The sequence below is a fragment of the Somniosus microcephalus genome, chromosome 4 (genome assembly GCF_052327205.1).
Source record: "Somniosus microcephalus isolate GS21.2 chromosome 4, FLI_Smic_1.0, whole genome shotgun sequence".
In the NCBI taxonomy this organism is placed as follows: Eukaryota; Metazoa; Chordata; class Chondrichthyes; order Squaliformes; family Somniosidae; genus Somniosus; species Somniosus microcephalus.
Window position 1 is genome coordinate 268143414 of NC_140990.1, and position 18121 is coordinate 268161534.

Consider the following 18121-nt stretch of genomic DNA (forward strand, 5'->3'; position numbering starts at 1 on the left):
CAATATTCCATCTGTGGTCTAACTAAGATCTTGTACAAGTTCAATATTACCTTCTTTGCTTTTGTATTCCATGCCTCTAGCTACAAAACTAAGGATTCTGTATGCCTTTTTTGGCCTTATCTGCTTCTGTTGGCACCTTTAATGACCTGTGCGTGCAAGGTCCCTCTGATTGTCCACTCTATCCAAAATCATTTCATTCAGGATGTATTGCCTTTTCCTATTGTTAAAACGTATTAATTTTCTCTACACAGAACTGCAGTAACCACTCAACTGTCCATCTTGTTAGCCTACCTATGTATTCCAGCAGTCTTTCACAATCCTTGTTACAATTTAGTGTCATCAGACAATTTTGATATTGTTCCAATTCCTAATTTCTATGGGCATCATTAGTTCTATTACTTTTGTACTGTTCTAAACTATTGAACCAATTTTTTAAATTGCTACTTTTTCAAATACAAGATTTTTCTGTAAATCACAAATGACTATCTGTATATCAAAACTATCTGCCATGATTCAAGGATAGTCTTAGTGTGAGCAGAAAGAAAATCATACACAGCCAATGTTCAGTAGTCCTGGCCACCATACTTAATAGAAACAATACATTCCAGATGAAAATAATCAGAAATACGACTATTTTGAAAAATGTGTGCCAAATTCATATTTAGCAGCACAAGTTCACATTTAACTGGATTCAATTAAATCTCAAACTTGAGAGCTTGGATTTCATGGCTGGTTTGGATCTTATCTCTGGTGTTTGCAGGAAGGCCCTCTCACCAGTGCTATTTAAAGGGCTCATGCAGTAACATCAGTAGTAGGAAAAATAATGGAATCCCTACTAAAGGAGAAAATAGAAAAACATTTAGAAACCAAATCTATAATAATGAATAGTCAACATGGATCTCAAAAGGGAAAGTCTTGCTTGACCAACCTCAATGAATTCTTTGAAGAGGTAACAGCGAGAGTAGACAAGATTGCAGCAGATGTAATATATCTAGATTTCCAAAAGGCCTTTGATAAGGAAGCACATAATAGACTAATGGATAAGGTCAGAGCATGTGGAGTCAGGGGACAATTAGCAGAATGGATAGCTAGCTGGCTGAAAGACAGAAAGCAGAGAGTAGGGGTAAAGGGTAGCTATTCAAAGTGGCAGAAGGATCAGTGCTGGGACCACTGTTGTTCACAATTTATATTTATGACTTAGACTTTGGAATCAAAATCACAATTTCTAAATTTGTAGACGACACCTAATTGGGAGGGATAGTCAATACTGAAGAGGGCTGCAACAAATTACACTAATAAACTTGAAGAATGGGCATATAATTGGCAAATAAATTTCAACATAAGTGTGAGGTATTATATTTTGGTATGAAAATAAGGAGGTCACAAATTAGTTGGAAAATAAGAATCTAAATGGGGTAAAGGAGCAAAGGGATTTGGGAGTACAAATACACAAATCGCTAGGAGTTCTGACGCATGTCAATAAGGTCATAACAAAAGCAAACCAAGCACTAGGATTTATTTCTAGAGGGATAGAATTGAAAAGTAGAGGAGTTATGCTAATCTTTATCAAACCTTGATTAGACCACACTTGGAGTACTGTGTGCAGTTCCGGTCGGCATATTATAAAAAGAATATCAAGGCACTGGAGAGGGTGCAAAAATTTTTTACAAGGATGATACCAGAACTGCGAGGTTATACCCATCAAGAAAGCATGAACAGGCTGGGTCTCTTTTCTCTTGAAAAGAGAAGGCTGAGCGGCTCATTCAAAAGTCCGCACATATGTGATTTTTTCAATTTAAAAGCCAGCTCACCGGCTGCGTGGGACCCCTGGAGCGCAAAAGGGAACCTAATACAAGCCTTTAAAATTATGAACGGTTTTGATAGAGTAGACACAGAGAGAGTGTTTCCACTTGTGGGGAAGTGCAAAACTAGTGGCCATCAATATAAGAGCAATCACCAAGAAATCAAATAGGGAATTCAGAAGAAACTTCTTTATCCGGAGAGTGGTGAGAATGTGGAACTCGCTACCACAGGGAGTGGTTGAAGCGAATGGTATAGATGCATTTAAGGGAATAAGCATATGTGGGAAATGGAAATAGAGGGTTATGCTGATAGAATTAGATGAGGAAAGATGGGAGAGGGCTCAAGTGGAGCATAAACATCGGCATGGACTGATTGGGCCGAATGGCCTGTTTCTGTGCTGTACATTCTCTGTAATTCTAATTCTATGTAGTACTTACAGGTTAGTTGCTGGTTTGTGATTTAAGGTGGCTGGGTGTTTTTTTTGCTGTGTTTGAGATGTAAATATATGTTCAGTTATTGCAGGGGAAAAAATTGCAAAGTAATGTTCAGGGTTACTTGTTCAGGTAACATTTTCATCAGTTATGGTGCCCAAAGTGAGACGATGCGTCCTGCTTGGAGGCCACACAGTAGCATGTTCAGTGCACACACACAGCGTAACTCCTTTATTTCAGAGCCCTGAAGGAATTGGCTCAGCATAAGAACATAAGAAATAGGAGCAGGAGTAGGCCATTCGGCCCTTCAAGCCTGCTCCACCATTCAATGAGGTCATGGCTGATCTTCTGCCTCAACTCCATTCACCGGCCTTATCGCCATATCCCTTGATGCCCTTACTAGTCAGAAATCTATCGACTTCTGTTTTGAATATACACAATGTCTGAGTCTCCACAGCTCTCTGGGGTAGAGAATTCCAAAGATTCACCACCCTCTGTGAAGAAATTTCTTCTCATCTCAGTCCTGATTGGCCTACCCTTTATCCTGAGGCTGTGGCCCCTGGTTCTAGACTCCCCTGCCAAGGGAAGCATTATCCCAGCATCCACCCTATCAAGCCCTGTAATAATTTTGTATGCTTCAATGAGATCCCCTCTCATTCTTCTGAATTCAAGAGAATACAGGCCTAGTTTACTCAATCTCTTCTCATACGACAATCCCACCATCCCAGGAATCAATCTCGTGAACCTTCGTTGCACTCCCTCTATGGCAAGTATATCCTTCCTTAGGTAAGGAGACCAAAATTGTACTCCAGGTGTAGTCTCACCAAGGCCCTATATAATTGGAGTAAGACTTCTTTACTCCTGTACACAAATCCTCTTGTAATGAAGGCCAGCATACCATTTGCCTTCCTAATGGCTTGCTGCACCTGCACATTCACTTTCTGTGCCTCATGTACAAGGACACCCAGGTCCCTTTGAGCATCAGCATTCCCCAATCTTTCACCATTTAGGAAATACTCTGCCTTTCTGTTTTTTCTACCAAAGTGGATAACTTCACATTTATCCACATTATATTCCATCTGCCATGTTCTCGCCCACTCACTGAGCCTATCGAGACCCCCTTGAAGCCTCTTCACAACTGACACTGCCACCTAGCTTTGTATCATCAGCAAATTTGGAAATGTTACATTTAGTCCCCTCATCCAAATCATTGATATAGATTGTGAATAGCTGGGGCCCAAGCACTGATCCTTGCGGTACCCCACTCGTCACAGCCTGCCATCCTGAAAAAGACCCATTTATTCCATCTCTTTGTTTTCTGTCTGTTAACCAATTCTCAATCCATGCTAGTATATTACCCCCAATTCCATGTGCCCTAATTTTGTTCACCAACCTCTTGTGTGGGACCTTATTGAAGGCCTTCTGAAAATCCAAATACACATCTACCGGTTCCCCTTTGTTTACTCCACTAGTTACATCCTCAAAGAACTCCAATAGGTTTGTTAAACAGGATTTCTCTTTCATAAATCCACGTTGACTGCCTAATCTTACTATTAGTTTCGAAGTGCCCAGTTATTGCATCCTTTATAATAGATTCCAGCATTTTCCCAACTACTGATGTAAGGCTAACAGGTCTGTAGTTCCCCGTTTTCTCTCTCCCTCCTTTCTTAAATAGCGGGATTATATTTGCTATCCTCCAATCTGCAGGAACTGTTCCAGAATCTATAGAATTTTGGAAGATGACAACCAATGTGTCCACTATCCCAATGGCCACCTCTTTCAAAACCCTAGGACGTAGGTCATCCGGTCCTTGGGATTTATTGACTTTTAGTCCCATTAAGTTTGCTAGTACTGTTTTTTTTACTAATAATAATTTCTTTAAGTTCCTCATTCTCGCCACACCCTTGGTTTTCTCGCATTTATTTAATTCCTCATTCCCCATTATAATTGCTCCCGTCTCTGACTGTAAAGGACTTACATTTACCTTCGCCAGTCTTTTCCTTTTCACATACCTATAGAAGCTTTTACAATCCGTTTTTATATTTTTCGCTAGCTTGTGCTCATATTCCATTTTCCCTTTCTGTATCAATTTCTTGGCCCCCCTTGGCTGATTTCTAAAAAGATCCCAATTCTCAGGCTGACCGCTTTTTCTGGCAACTCCTTTGACTTAATACTAGCTTTAATTTCTTTTGTTAGCCATGATTGGATCACTTTTCCTTTTGGGTTTTTATGCCCTAGAGGAATATATGTTAGTTGCAAATAATACATTATTTCCTTGAATGTTAGCCATGGTATGTCCACCTTCATACCTTTTAGTGTAGTCTCCCAATCGATCATGGCCAACTTGTCCCTCATACCCTTGTAGTTTCCTCTGTTTAGATTGAAGACCTTAGTTTCAGATTGGACTACATCACTCTCAAACTTAATGTAAAATTCAATCCTATTATGGTCACTTGTCCCTAAAGGCCCCTTTACCACAAGATTATTGATTAGCCCTTTCTCATTACACAGTATCAGATCCAGAATAGTCTGTTCCCTGCATATACTTCAATAACAATGCTGGGACTCACTCAATGATTTATTTGTTGGCCTGACTCATTACCACACAGTAAAGTCCATAAATTAGATAAATCACCAGTTTTTTGAGGGATGGTACTAACCAGGACACTGGGAGATTTTCATTCAAATATGGCCATTTTACATCCACTTGTACAAGCAGATGTGGCTTGGTTTGCAGCTAACCATAAAGATTTCCTCAGTAATGTGTTAAAGTGTCAGTCTAGGTTGTGTGATCAAGGCCTGGAATATGGTTTAAACCTATGATCTTCCGATTTTACAGCATACCATAGGATGACTGGATCCCTTCTTCATAACACCTTTTGTCCCAGGTTGTAATATACAATCCTTCCACCTCCATTCGGGAGGAAGTGTGAATAGTTTTTTCTGCACTACCCAATAGCAGTTTGGCTAATGCAATTATTATCCTTTATTCGGTAAAAATCAGGATTATTAAATAAATGGATTGGGTTGTACCTATATCCTTCAAACACTATGGCCAGCAATCCCACAGTGTATTAGGTTTGCTCAAAAACAATCACATTTGAAGCATTTTTTTCTTCATCATCAACAAAGTAATTAGTTCCAACAATCCACATCTACAGTAGTTTAACAAAGGTCATCAAAACTCACCAGGGACGCCAGGCAGGGTCTTAATAAATTTGCCATTAAAATGTGCTATGACTGTTTCACACTTCTCTGTTGATTCCATCCTGGAAAAGGAAGAAAAAAACTGATTACTGAGGAGGGCATGTATGATTGGTTAATGCATTTTCAGATAATTATACATTGTCTTTTAGTATAAAAACACAATTGCTAGGAAGTAGATTTAATTTTTATTTTTTATTTTCTTTCCCCAGTTATATCTGCACTTCATAACTTACCTACCAACTATCGTATTACCTTCCTAACATGCAGAGTGTGTCTGGACAAAAGCTTTTCCCTGATTGTGTGACAGTGCAGGACAGATTCCTGATGGGATCTTTCCTTACCCTCAGGTAACTTACATTATTAAGTGTCCTATACTGCTGAGAAATGCTGCAAGTTACCCACTGAGTGGTTGAATTTGAATGACAGTTGCTGCTGAGATTCTACTGCAAAGCTTTAGTTTATCATAAGCAAAAATTATTTTCTAGCATTGGCTGTTCTTTTCAAACACACGGAGAAGATGAAAAGGTGTGTCACTTTGATTGTAAATGGTGTAAAACATCATGACATTTCTTTGTTTCAGTTTTCTTTAACATTTTGCTCACCCTCAGATTGAGTTTTTTGACTAAAACTACTGGGAATACTTTAATAACTTTAATGGCTTTCATTTAAGAAATTTACTTACAAAGAAATAATTTTAAAAAACACACACTTCAAAGGTATTTCATTTTTGAAACGCTAATGTCGTTTTTTTTTTTAAGCAGAACTGAAACCTGCCAGTGAATGTTAGTTACCCTTGGTAATGCACTTATTATGCTAATCCTCACTTTTCATCCTGGATTCCTGTCACTCAGAGAGTCAGGAATTGGTAGCAAAAGGCACCACTTGGCACCAAAAATGTACCAACTGCATAGGTCCAAATTCTTAACCACTACTCAAAAAAGATACTCCAATTTTATTAAACTAAATTAAATTTTTGATTTGACAATTTATATACCAACAGATTTAAAATTCGCTAATTCTATTCTATGGCCATGAAAAATTCCAAAACAGATGTTTTCCAAGTACAGAAATTTTGGAAAAAATGTTTGAAGCACATTTAATATGGCAATCACTGAATAAACCATATATATACTAACTGGGGAGCCCCGTGTTGCGAGGGCAATTTTGGGGCGCTTGGTCTCCCTGCCCCTGTGTGTCCCCCCTCTCCCTGTCATGTCCTTTCCCTGTCCTATCCCTCCCTCCCCTCCTCTCCCTCCCCTGTCTCTCTCCCTCCCTCCCTCCCCTCGCCCACCCCCTCCCCCGCTCCCCTCTGTCCCTCTCTCCGGCCCCTCCCCCTGCCTAGCGCCTGAGGTCCGGAGCTGAGGTCCCCCGCGTATGGCGCGGCTGATGGACGGCCGCTGTGGGCGGGCGGGCGGCGCATGCGCGGTCAGTGGGCAATTTTGGGGCGCTTGGTCTCCCTGCCCGTGTGTCCCCCCTCTCCCTGTCATGTCCTCTCCCTCTCCCTGTCCTATCCCTCCCTCACCCCCTCCCCTCCCCTCCCTCCCTCCCCTCCCCCCCCCTCCCCTCTGTCCCTCTCTCCGGCCCCTCCCCCTGCCTAGCGCCTGAGGTCCGGAGCTGAGGTCCTCCGCGTATCGCGCGGCTGATGGACGGCCGCTGTGGGCGGGCGGGCGGCGCATGCGCGGTCAGCGCGAGCGCCCCGCGATTTCCCGAGGCTCGCCCCCCCCGCGATTTCCCGAGGCTCTTCCCCCCCCCGCGATTTCCCGAGGCTCTCCCCCCCCGCGATTTCCCGAGGCTCTCCCCCCCCCGCGATTTCCCGAGGCTCTCCCCCCCCGCGATTTCCCGAGGCTCTCCCCCCCCCCCCCGCGATTGCCCGAGGCTCTCCCCCCCCCTATTAAATTGTTATTTAATTCCCTAACACATCATTAAAATATTTACCTTAGTTCCCTAACACACAGAAAGTGTGGGGGGAAAAACTGTGAAAAATCAAGATGGCGGCCACTCACCTCGGTTCAGAAGGATAAGGCCCGCCCACACACGCACCGATTGGTCGACCGGTCAGGTCACCGAAGCGTAGGATTGGTCAATCGTCGAGTCACTCGACACTCAACTGTAGGAAGGAACCCGCCGTCCGATTGGTGGACCTCGACGTCACACGGTCGCTAATGAGATGCTAATGAGCGGAACGCTGAACGTTTTTGGGATACCGCGGGCGGGATTTTTGTCCGGCTGAAACGTAAATACGCCTATGACCGGTCCGGAATCGCAAGCTTTCTTTTGAGGCGACGCGCGCGTCGGTACGCTCTGTAACTTTCAAACGTATAGAGAACGGACGGACAGACAGACAGACAGACATCGGGACAGACAGACAGAAGAGCTCTTTTATATATATAGATATATGTATATTTAAATTCTATTATGTGAGCTTTTAGAGTGTTTGGATGCATACCATGAAAGCTTGCAGCTCACAATTAGATTTTCCATCCAAAACACCAGAAAAGCAAATCCAAGGGATCATAAAAAAATTCATTTGTAATTTGAATGTATCTAACTATACCATACTAGTGGTCTGCCCTGCTACTAGCTGATTTCAGGCAGGAGACTGACAACAGCACTGTATTTCCTCTCAAACATGTTACAATGCTGGATGCTGGAGATGCCAGTACATTGCTAGCATGCAGCATTTCTAAGATGTCCTACTCAGGAATTTTCAAACATTGTCCTTAATGGCCTCCCATCCTGCTCCCTCCATAAACTCCAACTTGTTCCAAACTAATCTTCTATCGAATCCAATCATCCATGCTGACCTACAATGGTTTCCTGTTCCTAAACACACAGGGGTCGATTTTAACCCTACCCATCCTGTGGTGCCCGGTGCATGGGCAATAAAAAACGAGGTTACTTACCTGTCGGAACTCGACCCTTTCCTGCTGCCTCCGATATTAACCTGAGGGTTTTGCAGGCGGATGAAGCGCCCACCTAAAGCAGGTGGGAACCTCATTAATTTATAAAAATTAGGATCTTATTCTATCAATAGGACCTCAATGGCACTTTAACTGGGGCCTGAGTGGGGAGGCCCTCCAGGTGAGTCAAAAGATTACCCTTGTGGGGCCAGGAGGAGCAGGAGTGGTCCTCTGGACCCCACAAGGAAAGTCGCAGCCTTTCCTGCTCCCGACTACTCTACTACCCTTCCGTCCTGCAAGACCTTCTTGAAACCCCCTCCCTGCCATTTACCTGGAAGCCAGCAGTTGTCCAAGGACTGTTCGACCTTCCCCTGTTTGCAGCCGCTCTGTGCCCCTCCTCCTGCTGTTCTGGCCAGGAAGGGGTCCAATGGTACATAAATGAGACTCAGGAATTAAATTACCCCAGGTCTGAAATTTAGGCCACCGAGTAAGTTTTATACTTATCCTGTCCCACGCTTCCGATAAACTGCTCTAGGTTAAATTTGACCCCATAAAATTTAAACTCCTCATCCTTAGCGTCAGCCACTGCCTCGCCTTTCTTTGAAACCTCCTCTTGCCTTATATCGCCATCTGTGTTCTTCGGCCCTCCAACGCACCATTCCCTCCACCAGTGGTAGCAGAGTCTTCAATCTCCTCAGCCTTACCATTTGGAACTCCATCCTTAAACCTCTCTTTCTTGCTACTTCTCTTTTGCCTTTAAAAGCCTTTTTAAAATCTAGCTTTTCTATCCTATTTGGCCATCTTTCCCATCATGGCTTGGGGCCCTTTTTTGTTTTTCCTTCTGTGACGCACCCAGGTTTAAAAAAAAAATATTAAGACTTGCATTTATATAGCGCCTTTCACGACCACCGGACCAAAGCGCTTTACAGCCAATGAAGTCCTTTTTGAAGTGCAGTCACCATTGTAATGTAGTGAATTAACAGTGCTATATAATGCAAATTGCACTGTATTTAATGTTCAATAACTATAACTACCTCTTTTTAAAAAAAGAAAAAAGTTCCCAGTTTAACACACTTCCCATTTCTCCCCATTCTACAAACAATTCACTCAGTATTGAAATAAAGAGATGCTATAAATATATCACTATTTTTCAAATACCTGTATGATACCTTCGAATGAAATAGCTTTTTTAATTAAGCCTAAAAAGATAATAAATTAGTCATTTTCAGAGTAGTGAAGAAGAAAGATTTGCATTTCTATAGCACCTTTCATGGCCTCAGGATGTCCCAAAGCGCTTTATAGCCAATGAAGTACTTTTGAAGTGTAGTCAATGTTGTAATGTAGTGAATCATTAACCAGCCCACCATTTCCCATGGATTTAGTCAGGTGCAAATGGTGGTGAAATGTACATAATATTATAAAAATGCTATTTAAAACAAAAATCCTTTCCTTTCTGCTGAAGATCTCTGCCTTGAAAATCCACGGGAGCTCCGCTTGACCCCCGCTGTAGCTCTGATAGGAAACCAGTGGAACGCATTAAAGATAGAAACATAGAAGATAGGAGCAGGAGTAGGCCATTCGGCCTCTTGAGCCTGCTCCGCCATTCAATGCGATCATGGCTGATCATCCAAATTCAGTACCCAGTCCCTGCTTTCTCCCCATACCCCTTGATCCCTTTAGCCTCAAGAAATATATCCAACTCCTTCTTGAATATATTTAATGAATTGGCCTCTACTGCCTTCTGTGGTAGAGAATTCCACAGGTTCACCACTCTCTGGGTGAAGAAATTCCTCCTCATTTCTGTCCTAAATGGCTTACCCCTTTTCCTTAGATTGTGACCCCTGGTTCTGGACTCCCCGACCATCGGGAACATCCTTCCTGCATCTAGTCTGTCCAGTCCTGTCAGAATTTTATAAGTTTCAATGAGATCCCCTCTCATTCTTCTAAACTCCAGCAAGTATAAGCCCAATCGACCCAATCTCTCCTCATATGTCATTCCTGCCATCCCAGGTATCAGCTTGGTGAATCTTCGCTGAACTCCTTTCATGGCAAGAACATCCTTCCTCAGATAAGGCGACCAAAACTGCACACAATACTCAAGATGTGGTCTCACCAAGACCCTGTACAACTGCAGCAAGACACCCTTGTTCCTGTACTCAAACCCTCTCGCTACGAAGGCCAACATACCATTTGCCTTCTTAACCGCCTGCTGCACCTGCATGCTTACCTTCAGCGACTGGTGCACAAGGACACCCAGGTCTCGTTGCACTTCCCCTTCTCCCAATCTATTGCCATTCAGATAATAATCTGCCTTCCTATTTTTGCCACCAACGTGGATAACCTCACATTTATCCACGTTATATTGCATCTGCCATGCTTCTGCCCAATCACCCAACCTGTCCAAATACCCCACCAGTCACTGCCTGCCACTCGGAAAAAGACTCGATTATTCCAACTCTTTGCTTTCTGTCTGCCAACCAGTTCTCTATCCAAGTCAATACCTTGTCCCCAATCCCATGTGCCTTAACTTCACATGCTAATCTCTTATGCGGGACCTTATCGAAAGCCTTCTGAAAGTCCAAATACACCACATCCACTGGTTCTCCCTTATCTATTTTACCAGTTACATCCTCAAAAAATTCCAGTAGATTAGTCAAGCATGATTTACCTTTTGTAAATCCATGTTGACTTTGTCCGATCCTGTCACTGATTTCCAAGTGCTCTGCTATTACATCTTTTATAATGGACTCCAGCATTTTCCCCACTACCGATGTCAGGCTTACCGGTCTGTAATTCCCTGTTTTCTCTCTACCTCCTTTTTTGAATAGTGGGGTAACATTAGCTACCCTCCAATCCATGGGAACTGTTCCAGATTCCATCGGGAATGTTGGAAGATGATCAGCAATGCATCTACTATTTCTGGGGCCACTTCCTTACGTACCCTAGGATGTAGATTATCAGGCCCTGGGGATTTATCGGCCTTCAATCCCAGCAATTTCCCTAACACCATTTCACTACAAATACTGATTTCTTTCAGTTCCTCCCTTTCATCAGACCCTATGGGCTAAAAATTCAGTTTGGGGCGCCCAGCTCGCCTGGGCGCCGGAATTACCGCTGCGCGCGGAGCCACTTGCGCCATCGGGATATTCAGTTTCAGCGCCCCAAGTGGAAGCCGGCCGCTAAACAAGGGTTTCGGCGCCCCGCTTGGGGCGCTGAAACTGAATATCGGCGCGCAAAGTGCCGCAGCGCCACCCGCTGCGGCACGGCAGGCTGCGGTACTGCAGGCCTTCCTCCCACTGTTAAGGGGGAGGTGCCTGCAAATGAGCCCGGCACCAAGGAGGAGTGCCGGGCTCTCGGGAAACAGCCGGCAATGCTGCGGGGGGGGGGGGGCGGTGTAGGAGGCCGGGGACGGAGGTGCGGGCAGGCGGCCGCCGAAAAAGCGGCCGGCCGCACCTCCACCTTAACTCACCCCACTACCGCCACAGGTAGGCCCCTGTGTACCGGTCGCTGTTTGCGGCCGGCGCGGAGGAGGCGGGCGTGACCAAATATGGCCAGCGGGGCGATAGCGGGGCGCTGCGCACACCGATGATGTTATCGGTGGCGGCGCAGTGCTACAGGCTAACGCCGCCATTAGCGCCCCGCTAAATATCGCGGTGGTTGTGGCCAGAGGCGCAAAAGCCCTCTTTGGGCGCAAACTGGTGGCGCAGGCCACTGAATTTCTAGGCCTTTATGTTCCCCGACATCTCTGGGAGGTTATTTGTGTCCTCCTTTGCGAAGGCAGAGCCAAAATATGTATTTAATTGGTCTGCCATTTCTTTGTTCCCCATTATAAATTCCCCTGATTCTGACTGCAAGGGACCTACGCTTGACTTCACCAATCTTTTTCTCTTCACATATCTATAAAAGCTTTTACAGTCAGTTTTTATGTTCCCTGAAAGCTTACTCTCATATTCTATTTTCCCCTTTTGGAAAATGAGAGGGACCCATTTGCAGGATTACCCCTTGTATGAGGCAGAAATTTCCATCAGTTTTGCAGCTGGACTGGGCAGGCAGGTTCTGGAGATGTGCCTGCCTACCCTATGCAAATTAGGTTGCTTTCTACTGACCTCAAACTCCTGCAAGGTCAGCACTGGAGATCATTAGTGGATGCGATTCCAGTATAACTGCCGGGATCATCTCCTGAGAAATTTGAGGACTCTTAAAAATTTAAGTACTTGAAAATTTGTTTTAAAAAATATATCTTTAAATTGAGCTGATCATCCCACTGTATACTGCATGTATTCGCATTCTGTCAGTTTGTCAGAAGAATTAACCCAGGAGGGGTGTGGAATTGCAGCTTCCCATACTGATCCAGATGACAAACAGATGATCTGGCTGAAGCGTGGAATCATTCCTTAGGGATGTTCTACATTTTACAAAAACCTTTGGTTCAGGAGACTCCCCTTTGGTTCAGTTGGTTAAAGCAGTGAGGCGTGAGGGCCAAACGCATCAGGATTTATCATCCTCCGCCTGTGTTGAGTTGGCTTCGCAGCCAGAGCAACAGTAAGGGTACTACAATTGGTCTTAGTGCAAAAATCACCCACGGTGAGGACAGAATAAGGTTTTATTGTGCTGCCCTCGCTGGTTGACTAGCTTGCCAACACTCACTATCCAGGCTCACACATGAAGAATGGTCACTTGGGTGAGGTACGAGACTGCTGGGCGCCAATGGAATTGCACCCAGGCAAGGAGTCAACACCTTCTGGAAGAGGGAAGAAAATTGGCTGAAAGAGGTGAAAAAATGCTTCTGTTGAGTTTTCCAATTAAAGGTCAACAGCATATAATGAATTTTACTGATAACTAAACTTACAACAATTAAGTAATCATGCCAAGTTATTTCTCTAAACCTGAGGACATGTCGTGATATTCTTTAACCTACATACATTAGAAGCATAAACCTATTTATAGGAAAATTGTTTATATGCAAAAATGTTTGATAAACCTCTTTTTTTAATATACATTGCAATGATGTAAATGTATCATGCTGGCATCCATATCTGACATTTCAATGTCTCTGCAAACAGGTTTGCCAAACATTTTTTCAAGACAACGCCTTTTAAAATAATGTAAAAATGGTTATGTTGTACCTCAGCTAATTCTTAGGTAGATTCATAACACTGAATGGGGTTCTTGAAATAAAATGGCAATGTTCATCATAAATTTCTGTAATACCACTTCTTCACCAGATATTAAATAAGAAAGTAAAAACCACAGTCAGCTACTCCGTTCCCAGAAGGAATGCATCTTTCCTTTCCAATGTATCCCACAAAAATGTTAAACAAAGACAACTTTTCAACTGAAAGCTATTTTGAAGGGATCTGTGAAGAACTGTGATAGTGCGTGCAGCTGTTGTTTTATTAATTTGTACCTTTTGTACCTTCATGGAAAGACGAGATCAATCCTTGCTGTAATTGATCTCTGGAATGATACTCGTCTGTGTGTTACTGAATTACATACATAGCAGAGTGTTCTTCCTGAGATACCATGCAGGTTCTAAGCACAACAGATATGTTAGCAAAACAGATAAGACAAATGCAAAACTTGAATCAATATGATATTCATCAATCTAAGAATAGCCTGCAACACTGTTAACCATCCTAGTCTATGACAGTTATGGGTATGATAGGATAGTGGTTATGTTACTGGACTAGCAATCCAGAGACCTGGATAAATAATCCAGAAACGCGAATTCAAATCCCACCATGGCAATTTGTGAATCTGAATTCACTTGATTAAATAAATCTGGATTAAATAAAAAGCTAGTATCAGTAATGGCGACCTGAAACTACTGGATAGTCGTAAAAAGCCATCTGGTTCACTAATGTCTTTTAGGGAAGGAAATTTGCTGTCCTTGTCTGGTCCGGCCTATATGTGACTCCAGACTCTTATCTACCCTCTGAAATGGCCACTCAATCAAACCGGTGTGGCAAAGTATAATATGAATAAAACCAGATGGGCCAACCGGCTTCGACCTAGGCATCGGATTCGGACATGACAAGGCACACCAGTTGACCCTGCGAAGTCCTCCTCACCAATATTTGTGGACTTGTGCCAAAATTGGGAGGGCTGTCCCACAGACTAGTCAAGCAACAGCCTGACATAGTCATACTCACAGAATCATACCTTTCAGCCAACGTCCCACACTCCATCACCATCGCTGAGTATGGCAGGAGAGACCCACTGGTGCTCCAGTGGTATACAGTCCAGAGGGAGTCTTCAACATCGACTCCGGACCCCATGAAGTCTCATGGCATCAGGTCAAACACGGGCAAGTAAACCTACTGCTGATTACCACCTATCACTCTCCCTCAGCTGATGAATCAGTACTCCTCCATGTTGAACACCACTTGGAAGAAGCACTGAGGGTAGCAAGGGCACAGAATCTAATCTGGTTGGGGGACTTCAATGTCCATCACCAAGAGTGGCTCAGTAGCACCACTACTGATCGAGCCCTGAAGGACATAGCTGCCAGACTGGGCCTGCGGCAGGTGGTGAAAGAACCAACACGAGAGAAAACATACTTGACCTCGTCCTCACCAATTTACCTGTCGTAGACGCGTCCATCCATGACAGCATTGGTAGGAGTGACCACCGCACAACCCTTGTGGAGACAAAGTCCTGTCTTCACACCGAGGCCACCCTCCATCGTGTTGTGTGGCACTATAAGCCGTGCTAAATGTTCCAGTACAGCTACAACACTGGCATCTATCCGACAAAGTGGAAAATTGCCCAGGTATGTCCTGTCCACAAAAAGCAGGAAAAATCCAGTCCGGTCAACTACTGCCCCATCAGTCTACTCTCAATCATCAGCAAAGTGATGGAAGGTGTCGTCGACAGTGCCATCAAGCGGCACTTACCAATAACCTGCTCACCAATGCTCAGTTTCGGTTCTGCCAGGACCACTTGGCTCCTGACCTCATTACAGCCTTGGTCCATGTGGTAAACCACTGTTATACCTGTCTGTATGTGTATGTGTATTCCACTAGGTACAGGTCTGGACATGCCTCGGCTGACTCCTCCCACTATTCCAGGTATATAAGTGACTACCTCCCAGTCCCTTAGTATTCTGGACGGGTCGACCACTCGAGACTAGACCTTCATTCTTTAGTTAATAAAAGCCTGGTTGTTACTCGCTTAACCTCAGTCTTTTGAGTAATTGATGGCGCATCAATTTTATTAACTAAATTTTTTATAATGGAGAAGATCCTCACACCAGCGTGCCTGGACCTGGACAGTCGGGAAGCGGACGCTTCCACCAAGTTTGCTCACTGGCTCATGTGCTTCGAGGCATTCCTGACTGCCTCCACTGCGGTCGTAACGGATGCGAACAAACTGTCTGTCCTGATCTCCAAGGTGAACCACCGAGTGTACTCAGTCATCCGGGACGCGACCTCGTACACGGCCGCCCTCCAGCTCAAGACCCAGTACACGCGCCCTGTGAACGAAGTTTACGCGAGGCACCTCCTGGGGAGTCGCAAGCTACAACCTGGGGAATCGACTGAGGAATACTTCCAAGCACTGTCCGTGCTTGGCCGGGCCTGTGGGTGTAAGGCGGTAACGCCCACTAAGTACACGGAGGAACTGATCCGGGATGCCTTCGTAGCGGGCCACAGGTCCAACTACACCCGACAGCGACTGCTGGAGCAGAGTGACCTCACCCTCGACAAAGCCTCCGAAATCGCACTAATGCTGGACGCAGCCTACCGGGGCATGGATGCCTACTCCTCTGCACCGTGGACGCCGCGGGGAACGACAACCTGGGACACGGTAGGACAGCCCCATAGCACCGTGCCACCCCAGCCACAGCCCAACAACGGCCCAACCACCGCAGCAGTGTCCCAAAGCCAGACAGCAGTATCCCAAGGCCAGAAATGCGACTTCTGTGGCCAGGCCAAACACCCCAGAGCGCGCTGCCCGGCGAAGAATGCGACCTGCTCGGGCTGCGGGAAAAAGGGACACTACGCTAGCGTCTGCAAGGCCAAAGCCACCCCGAACGCCAGCAGCGCCGCGTGTGGGCCATGCGAGCCGCCATCTTGGGCCCCCAACAGCGCCGCGTGTGGGTCGTGCGGGCCGCCATCTTGGGCCTCCCCAGCCATGTGCGAACCACCGCAGCAGCAGCCATCTTGGACGACTCCAGCCACATGGGAATCATGGACGCCGCCATCTTGGACACCAGCCGGGACGCAGCAGGCCGCCAACCCCCCCCCCCCAATCTGATACCCGCACCGACACACCGACCCCTACGCTGGCCTCTGTTACGCTGGACCAAACGAGACCGCACCAACTAGCTCGGTCCAAAATGGACGTTAAGGTAAACGGCCATGCAATAAACTGCCTTTTTGACTCCGGGAGCACAGAGAGCTTCATCCACCCCGACACGGTGCGGCGTTGCTCTCTCCCAGTCCTGCCTGCGCACCAGCGGATTTCTATGGCCGCCGAGTCCCAGTCAGCGGACATTGGCGGCTACTGCGTGGTGACACTAGTAGTAGATGGGACTGTGTTCAATAATTTTAAACTCCTGGTCCTGCCCCAACTTTGCGCTGCCGTTCTACTGGGGTTGGATTTCCAGTGCCACCTCAAAAGCGTTACGATGGTGTACGGTGGCCCCCTCCCCCCACTCACAGTCCGCAGCCAGCAGCCTCCAAATTGCCCGCCGCGCACCAGATGCAACCTCTCCACACTCAGAGTCCCACCCCCCCCCACTGTTTGCTAGCCCATCGCCACAAAGAGCAGGCGATACAGTGCCGGGGACAGGGTTTTCATCAAAACCGAAGTGGAGCGGCTCCTGAAGGAGGGGATTATTAAGGGCAGCTCCAGCCCCTGGCGAGCCCAGGTTGTGGTCGTTAAGACCGGCGAGAAACAACGCCTGGTCATCGACTACAGCCAAACAATAAACCGCTACACCCTGCTGGACGCCTACCCACTCCCCCACATAGCTGACATGGTCAACCAGATCGCGCAGTACCGCGTCTTTTCGACCATTGACCTGAAATCAGCGTACCACCAGCTCCCCATCCGCCCCAAAGACCGTCAGTATACTGCTTTTGAGGCAAACGGCCGCCTCTATCACTTCCTTAGGGTTCCCTTTGGCGTTACCAACGGGGTCTCCGTCTTCCAAAGGGAGATGGACCGGATGGTCGATCAAAACGCGCTGCAGGCCACTTTCCCTTACCGAGACAATGTGACCATCTGCGGCCATGACTTGCAGGACCATGACGCAAACCTCGAGAAATTCCTCCGCACCACCCAACTCCTGAACCTGACGTATAACAAGGAGAAGTGCATATTCCGCACAGACCGCCTCGCCATCCTTGGCTGTGTTGTGGAACACGGGGTCATCGGTCCCGACCCGGACCGGATGCGTCCCCTTATGGAACTCCCACTGCCCCACTGCCTAAAAGCTCTGAAGAGGTGCCTAGGGTTTTTTTCCTACTACGCCCAGTGGGTCCCCTACTATGCAGACAAAGCCCGTCCGCTGATCAAATCCACCTCTTTTCCCCTGATGGCAGAGGCCCGCTCGGCCTTCCACCGTATCAAGGAGGACATTGCCAAAGCCACCATGCACGCAGTGGACGAATCCATCCCCTTCCAGGTGGAAAGCGATGCGTCAGACTTCGCTCTGGCCGCCACCCTTAATCAGGCGGGGAGACCTGTGGCATTCTTCTCACGAACCCTCCAGGGCCCGGAGACCAGACACTCCGCGGTCGAGAAGGAGGCCCAGGCTATTGTGGAGGCTGTGCG

The 18121-nt window shown here is 46.1% G+C and overlaps 1 protein-coding gene across 14 annotated transcripts in view; it reads right to left on the reverse strand.

Moving 5' to 3' along the window:
• The window catches only part of LOC147120445 (RNA-binding motif, single-stranded-interacting protein 1-like), a 661270-nt gene that overhangs the window by 50257 nt on the left and 592892 nt on the right, over positions 1 to 18121 (reverse strand). For all 14 annotated transcript variants that reach the window (XM_085986392.1, XM_085986391.1, XM_085986393.1 and 11 more), the window contains one exon: positions 5424 to 5503. In XM_085986392.1, coding sequence (XP_085842518.1) covers positions 5424 to 5503 — 80 coding nt within the window. The remainder of the gene's footprint in view (positions 1 to 5423; positions 5504 to 18121) is intronic.